Below are 8,349 nucleotides of genomic sequence, written 5' to 3'. Positions count from 1 at the left end.
AGAGAGAGAGAGAGAGAGAGAGAGAGAGAGAGAGAGAGAGAGAGAAGCTGAGCAGCCAAGACAACTCAGAAAAGCTGAGCTCCAAAAGAGGCTCTGAGACCAGTCCACTGAGAAGGATCAGAAACCAGCCAAGCTGCCCAGGAGAGGTTCAGACCAACCAGAGTGGAAAGGACACTCTCCAGCCTGCTGAGCTGCCTATAGGCTGTTTAGCATACTCCAGCTTTGTGAGCTGTCACCCACACTGGGATGAGCTGTCTTTGAGTCATTTCTGCTCCTAAAGTTACCCCTCACCCATATTCTTGTAGGTAGCACCAATCAAACTCCTGTTTCACCAAGTTGGACTTTTGGGGTGCCCAACCTGGGGTGACTAGATCTGTGTGTTGTATCTCCCCAGAAAAAGTCTTGTCATACAGCCTACTCCAGCTCCCAGAGTGTGAGAAGACATTTCCATGAGGCTCCCAGGCTGGGGGCACTTCGCCTTGACAGTCCCAGCAGGTTACAGTGTTGGAGAGAACAGAAGGAAGTTCCCAGCCCAGGCCTCCTGAGTCAACTTAATGAAGGCTATTCTGACCTTCATTCCTCCCAAGCTACGGCTCTAGGGCTGGGGATATAGGTAAGTTGGAGGAGTGCCTTCCTAGTACTCACAAAGCCCTGACTTCAGTCCTCAGCACTTCCTAAACTGAGTGTGGTGGCACACATCTGTAATTTCAACACTTTGATGGTAGAGTTAGGGGCATCAAGATTTGAAGACGAGCCTTAGCAATATAGAGAGTTCAAAGCCACCCTGGGCCACATGAGACTCTGCCCCAAACCAAGCCAAAGCCACGACTGAAACAAAGGTCAATAAGAGCTCTGCTACTTAGCTCTTGGGGCCAAAACAAACACATCTCTAGGGACCTAGTGCCTAAACCACAGAATGGACACGTGGCTTTCCTCGGTCAGCATGGCTGTGTTGATGGGCATGTAGGAAGGAAAGAGTGCAGGGATTCAAGTTGTAGAGAAGGGGGTTTCTCAGAAACCGCAGACTTAATGCCCAACTGTGGATTCAGTGTCAGTACAGAGACACACCCCAGTCAAACCCAATGAGTCCAGCACAGAGTGATCAACTTTCGCACTGTTTGCATCTTCTTTGCCCTTAGATGCCTCTAGAAACGTTCATACCATCCATTCAGTAAGTCAAGTCAAGACTGGGAAGGCGCCCTGGTGTTCTCTTTCTCTCATGTTTAACCTCTCATGTTTATCTCACCCATCCTGTCTCATCTGCTCTCCACACCGAAGCCTGTAGATATCTAAAAAATTGTTAATATATCATTTAGAACTTAGCTCTCTGTCAATTATTCCCAGAATAAGATATAAATTCCTTATCCTCTTCATGACCATTCCACCAGCCTGCCCTCTTTCCTTCCCTCCCTCTCTCTCTTCCTTCTGGTGCTGGGGATTGAGTGCAGTCCTGGTATATGCTATGTAAGTGCTCTACCACTGAACTACACCACAGCTTCCCAGTACAACCCTTCCTTCACCCTCTTAGCCACTTCTGGCCTTCCATTCTGTTTGTATACCATTCCCCCTGCTCTAGCTGACAGCCAGCTGGATCCAGCTAGACTCATCTGGGTGAGCCCAGCATGGCCAGTACTGTCTCACAGAGGCCGCTTAGCTCCGGCCCACATGTGATAAAGGAGAGTAGCCCACTGGCTGCTCTGGGGCTTCTGCCCTCCATCACTGTGGAACTCAGTAACTGACAGATACCTTTCCTGGCCATCCAGTCTAAGGTAGCCAACCCAACCCTGTTTATAACACACCTCCACTTTATTTCTCCATCTGACACATATGTGGTATTTTTCTTGTTTATGTTCCCTTGTGTCCCCTGGCTGTCTACCCAGGGAGTGAAGGTGTCTGATAGCAAGGACCTCACCTGGTGTGTGAGTCACAGTTACACACTCAGAGTCTAGGCATTAATAAGCAGGTCATACTGTTGGTTGCTTTTCTGAATGCACTCAGTGTAGGTGGGGGGTGGAGAGGCCCGGGGCTGCTCTTCTCATTGACACAGTTGGTGTGGATCACACGCTGGGTGTGTAAGAACTGTGCTTTCCTCTCTGCCCTTCTTGGTCTCTCCGTCACCATGTATCACATCTTAGTATAGGAGGATCCCAGAGCCTGTGACAGGTGTCACTCATCTGCAGCCCTTAGGGTATGGTAGTGGACCCCTGGGAGAAGACAGTAGAGCCAGGGTCTTTCCCTGCTCTGAGAAAACAATGACTATACAGCCTTATAGGGTGAACTGTGCACCAACCAGTATTTGGTATATGTCAGTTCATTGAGTCTTAGAGCTCCTTCAGAGGCAAGCCACTATTACAGTCCCATTAACAGATGAAGAAACAGGCTCAGAGAGTCCCTTTTGCCGGGAGTTCCCAGTGGAGAGAAAAGCCAATGCCAGATGCAGCCTGCCCCATCACCCTGTTGCTGCCTCTGTCCTTCAGCAACCTGGGCATACCTGCTGTCCTCACTGGTAACTAGGACACGTACAGCCAGCACGTCCTGCCCGACTGTATCCTCCCCAGGGCCGATCCTCACCGAAGTCCATTCAGACGGCCGAGGAGAGATGGCTTCAACTTCCATGACTCTGGGGTTGGGCTCAGGGACACTCTTTGGCTTCTTGGGAGAGATGGGCTCATCTGCCAAGAGAATAGGGCCTATAGAGATAGCAGAATAAATGGTCCCTTTCAGGGAATTAGCTCTTCCAGGTGTCTGGGAAGGATGCTGGTCCATTCAGATGTTCAAGGACAGACCTTCCCATCCTCTGTGCCATTGCTGAGGGCCATCTCTCAGTCCAGCAAATGCCCTTGATGCTTAGGGCACTCCTGACTTGTGTAAGGCATACATACACCGTCCCATTTAATCTGGAGGGAGATGCTGAGCTGCATCCCAGGATCCATCACAGGCTCGCAAGCCTCTGGATTGCTTTGTTCAAATTGCCTCTGCCAAGGTGTTGCTACACTCAGGGGTGACATCTTAGATTTCACCTTAAAAACTGTTTCCACCAGACATGGTAGCGCACACCTTTAATTCCAACACTCAGGAGGCAGACACAGAGGATCTCTGTGAGTTTTTGAGGCCAGCCTGGTCTACACAGTGAGTTCCAGGCCAGCCAGAGCTACATAGTGAGACCCTGTCTCAAATCAAAACCAAAACCCAAACAAAAACAAAAAACCCCAAACAAACCCCGTCCCCAAATGTTTCCATTTTCGTGTGTGTGTGTGTGTGTTGTATACACATGTATGTATAGGTGATTTTAGATACTTATGGGTGCATATGTATGTGTGCATATGTGCATTTGGAGGCCTGAGGTGAACATCTAGCATTACACTTGATGCTCTTCACCTTATTCAATAAGGCAGGATTTCACCATTAAACGTAGAGCTCAGAGATACGGCTAGTCTTGCTAGCCAGTGTACTCTGGAGGTTGCCTATCACCACCTTCTGAGGCTGTAATTACAGAGAGGCCACCACTCTTACCTGGCATTTCTGTGGATCTCTGTGGACCTAACTCAGGTCCTCATGCTTCTGTGGCAAGCCTTTTAACCATGGAGTCATCTCTAGAGCCCTTCAGCTCTCATCTTACTGACCTTGTGACCCAGCCTGTCAAATCCTTCCAGAAAAGGATCCTCTCAGCTCCCAGACAGCTCTGCCCAGCTTCTTGCTCCCTTGGGCCAGTCCTGTCTATACTCAGCTCCTGGTTTCACCTGCTCCCATGATTCCTCATGACACTAGACAGCGAGGATTCCTTGCTGCTTCCCCTGCATCTAGATATGTGTCTCCTGTTGTTGACTTGACGTCTCCATGTGGGTGTCTAGCAGACACAGCACATGCAGCAAGTCTGAAGTGAACCCTTCATCTTCACTCTCCCAACACCTGCTCCACCCATCACTGGGCCCAGTTCAGTCTGGAGCCTCCAGAAGCTAAGGTGGCTTAGGTTGGCACCATAATGGCATCTCAATACCACCCTTTCTTTCATCTTTCACAAAGCCCTCTATGAGTGCTGATGGCTCTTCCTTCAAATGCACCAGGAATGAAGTTTCCTCGCTGTCACTTCTCTGGCTCCACCACGTCTTGTTCAGATGATAAAAAAGAAAATAGTCTCCACCCGGACCCTCAGCCCTCTGCTGAGCCCTACATGCCAACAGAATCAACACATGAAAGTGTAAGTTGGAGGATGCCATCGCTGCTCAAAATCCCCGAGAGGTCTCTCCGTTTTCTTTGCAGTTAAGAGGAAGAGACCCGTCTAATTGAGCTCCACGGCCTCTGTGTCCTTATCTTCTCATGTTGTCCCTTGGCTTGTTCTATTCTTGCTGTGCTACCACTGTGCTGTTCCCTTGGGACTTCAGGGGGCACCATCTCAGGCCCCTCATGTTGTCCTTGAGTCTGCTGTCCCTGACCTTGTGTCCAGTGCTTATCATGGTGAGTGCTGTCCCTGGACTTCACCACCTGCAAGCTTTGGTCAGTTGTCATCTTTTCAGTGTTAAGTTGTTAGCTAAATGTGGCTACACACTCAGCAGGCTCTGTCCCCTTTATTATTGCTCATAGTGAATCTTGCCTTCTAATAAGCTGTTTAATTTCCTTCTTACTTTGTTTGGTGTCTCTTTCCAGGACGAGGATGTGGACAGTGCTTTGCTTTGCTTGTTGTTGGAATCACATCTTGTAAGGCGGGTGCTTGTGAGGAGCCTGTGGAGTGGATGAGCCCATGAGCCCAGCTCCAGCCCTGCTAGTGGCTGGTTGGTGAGCCTTCTCCTGTCACAGGGAGCAGCCATCCAATTCTCTCTAAAATTAAACCTCAGCTAGCCTGGGCTCCCCCTCACTTCTTACCCCCAATATGGCTCACCGTCATCTCTCTTTCCTGTGTTCTTGACTTTGCCTACTGGATTGGTTCCATCTGTACTTAATAAAACAGAAGGTTCTACCTCTAACCCATTCACTTGCCTCTCATTTCTGGCCAGTCTTGGAAGAGCTGGGCAAGCTTTCTCTGACCCTTTATGAATCTCCTACAAGTCGGATGAGACTTTTATGCTACTCTAACTGTGAAAGAAGGTGTTTGGAGGATGTCACTAGCCACTTTGCTAAAGATGATGGTGACGGTGGTTGTGGTGGTGGTGATGGTTTTGGTGATGGTGGTGGTAGATGTGGTTTCAGTGATGGCAGTGATGATAGTGGTGGGTTTGGTGGTAGTGATGGTAGTTATGGTAATGGTAGTTATGGTTTTGGTGGTGGTTGTGGTGATGGTGGTAGTTCTGGTAATGATGGTGGTGGTTCTGCTGGTCCTTACAGTGATGGTTATAATAAGAACAATGGTACTTGCTTTTCTTGGGCCCCTAATATATACCAGGAATCGTTTGAGCACTGACTTACACTAAGTCTGTTGTTACACTCATATAATCTTTCAAGCAAAGCATTTTGTGACCCCCATTTTCTTGCTGAAATAATGAAAACATGGAGAGGTTAAGACACCCACAGATGGCCACATGTTGGGAAGCTCTATGTCTGTGAACATGATAGAACCATTTGCTCGGTTGGACAGAGTCACACTCTGTCTTGAATTTTGTAGTCCTTCTGAGAGTTGGCAGAACACACCCCTGCCCCAGAAATGTGATGCTTGTCTGCATCAGACCAGTAAATATTTGTGACCGAGGGCTCTGAGTGGCCTTGCGGGGTTGAGTTGTCACTCATGCTCCTATTGAAAAAGCTTGTTTCTGAAGGCTGCTGCCCTGTCAGCCTGGATCCTTGGTGAAGGGTACACAGACAGACAGACCTGGAGCCCATCCTTACACATTCAGCTTACAGAGTCATCAGCAACCCCCAGACTCATGAAGAGAAAGCAGAAGAGGCCACACACCACTGACATTTGAGAGATGTGTTCAAGGTCCTGACCACTGGAGTGGCTTCTGGTTTGGGCCTTGAAGAAATTCCCTTGGGTACCACTCCCCACACCCCAATCACAGACAAAAGTTGAAAATGAAGAATGTGGATGGAACAAAAGGAATCAGGAAACAATTGAGAATACAGAGCTCCAGCCAAAGAGCTCTGAAGAGGAAGGATGAGGCAGACAAGGGGACATGATGGCGCTGGACAAAGTGAAGGGCCAGCCTCACCAGCTCCCAGAAGCCACGGCCACTGCTATGATATGAAGGGTTAGGGTATCAGGAACAATACCCTGGCTCCTCTCCTGATCTCATCCTACTCTTCCACCAGGTCTCACATTTAGCAGGAAGCTAGTTCAAGGCACCCTGGAGAATGTAGTTTTCAGGGGTTATATACCTCTATAGCACAGGGTCCCTTACTAGAACAGGGGATGATAGAGCACACAGGCTACCATAGGTGGGCAGATGTCTATAGTGCTGTGCAGAATGGCCTCCCAGTCATAGTCCCCAGGTAGACTATGATCAGTGATGGGGAGATGAGGCACGAGGCATCAGCAGGATGACAGAGTTTGAACAGGCAATCCTTCAGTACATTACCAGGGGTGTTACAACTGCTCGGAGAGGAAGATTCATCCCTGGCACTGTTAGCCCTTAGCAGGACATGTGTTCAAAGTCTGCAGCTACTCCAGGTGCTTTTGAAAGTGACTCATCTCAGAATTGTAATGGAGGCAGAGCATTCAGGGATGTTCAGAGATGAAGCCATGGATGGGTAGCCCTGAGCCTCTGGGTGTACTCTCCATCATGAAGTCTAGTCTCCCTGCCTTGCTGTGCTTTTTCCAGGTGTCATAGACCCAGTGAGTATATATGTGTGTGTACAGTTCCACCCTCTGCTGAATGAAACCAGGACAGATAGTGTTACTTACAGAGCCCTCTCTGGTCCCAGCCAAAGCCTAAGCAGAAAGAAAGACACATTCAGCTAAATAAACAAGTAAGCATATCCTCCCAGATGGAAGGCATTCCTATGCCCAGAGAGTAAGGGACCCATGTCACACTTTATCCTGTGGTCCTCAGAGGAGTGTACCCATTCCCATCCCAGATCCTCCATCCTAAATCTTGAGTCAAACACCAAGGAAATGCCAGCCTCATGTGCATCCCAAAATCAGACACCAGCCCCCAGAGCAGGTTCCTTCAGGGCATCAGAGCCCTTTCATTGGGATGAGGGGTGGAGCACAATGTTTTCCTTATGTCTGTGTGGGCTCCCGAGCAGCAAGCAAGCTGGGCAGTTGTGTACTGGCTGCAGGGTAGGGGTCATAGTCTTGGACTATGGTTCTCTTTTTCCACCTCTGCCCTGTCATTAACAGGCACTGTGCCCAGCCAGTTCAGCTTCCAGCTTTGAGTTCAGCCAGGACCAATGTCTACATTTCTCTGAGAGTCTTTGTAATATCCTGGCAGAAATGAAGATATTCTCAAAGAGAGACATATGTGCCCTTCCCTTTGACTATGCCACTGAGACAATGGATCCCAAGAAGCTGGAATCTCCCTAGAATCTCATGCTGAGGGAAGGAAAACCTGGTGTTTTTCTCATGGAAAGAGACTCCACACAGTGCTGACACCTCTCAGATCACCATGCCAGAGAGACTGCCTCCTAGACAATCGTAGGCAGGGCCGCTCCTCTGGCATCATTACTTAGTGTTCTATTTCTAGTTGCCTTCTATTGAAACCCTAATCTCCATCAAAACCTCAAAGATGGACTTCAGTGTGTGTTGGCCATGGGGTGGGGTACAGGGTTGGGGGGTGAGGTGGATGGTGGTAGTTCACTGGATATCTGTATTTTGTTCCTAATATAGTCACATTGAACATACCTTTCTCTCTTTTTCTTGAGTGTTTAACTGGCCTATTGAGGACAAGTAGCTGAGCTTGCTTTGTTAGGACTCCAAGAGTCCAGGCTTTGTCCCTATTAACTCTGGTAACATGAAGGGTAGGGGAGTCGCTGGAATTTCTGGGAGGTAGTCCCCACCTCCTACAGCAATCTAGGAAGGCAGGGAGGGAGGCAGCCTTGGGGTGGTGACTTATTCTCCTTCTCAGGATAGTGCTAGGCAACAAAGAATCTCCTCCTAGCACCCTTGGGACAGAGGGTGTGGTAGGCATTGCCACAGGTCCATGATGGAGTCTACACCAGGCTAGGCCTGATGTGAGTTGATAAGACAGATCTGACAGTGCTTCTGGGCTGCCACACAGTTGAGAGGCTGGCTGCCCCATCCAGGTGGGCCCTTTGCTATAGCCTCACATGCATTTAATGGATCAAAGACAGCAGTCAACTCCGTAGGCCCACCCAGAGCCCAGATCATAGTAGTGGGACATTCCCCACTCCACTCATTTCTCCAAGTGTCACCTGGATTCCTATGTTAGAGACAGTGAGAAGAGGAGAGAGGATATGTGT

General features: G+C 49.0%; 1 protein-coding gene across 5 annotated transcripts in view; it reads right to left on the bottom strand.

Moving 5' to 3' along the window:
• The window catches only part of Mical2 (microtubule associated monooxygenase, calponin and LIM domain containing 2), a 186,097-nt gene that overhangs the window by 46,372 nt on the left and 131,376 nt on the right, over positions 1-8,349 (bottom strand). For all 5 annotated transcript variants that reach the window (XM_028767996.1, XM_028767992.1, XM_028767994.1 and 2 more), the window contains one exon: positions 2,492-2,672. In XM_028767996.1, coding sequence (XP_028623829.1) covers positions 2,492-2,672 — 181 coding nt within the window. The remainder of the gene's footprint in view (positions 1-2,491; positions 2,673-8,349) is intronic.

This window comes from Grammomys surdaster, unplaced genomic scaffold, assembly GCF_004785775.1.
Source record: "Grammomys surdaster isolate TR1022 unplaced genomic scaffold, NIH_TR_1.0 184, whole genome shotgun sequence".
NCBI classification, from domain to species: domain Eukaryota; kingdom Metazoa; phylum Chordata; class Mammalia; order Rodentia; family Muridae; genus Grammomys; species Grammomys surdaster.
The sequence above is the reverse complement of the archived record's forward strand: the minus strand, read 5'-3'. Positions and strand labels throughout refer to the sequence as shown.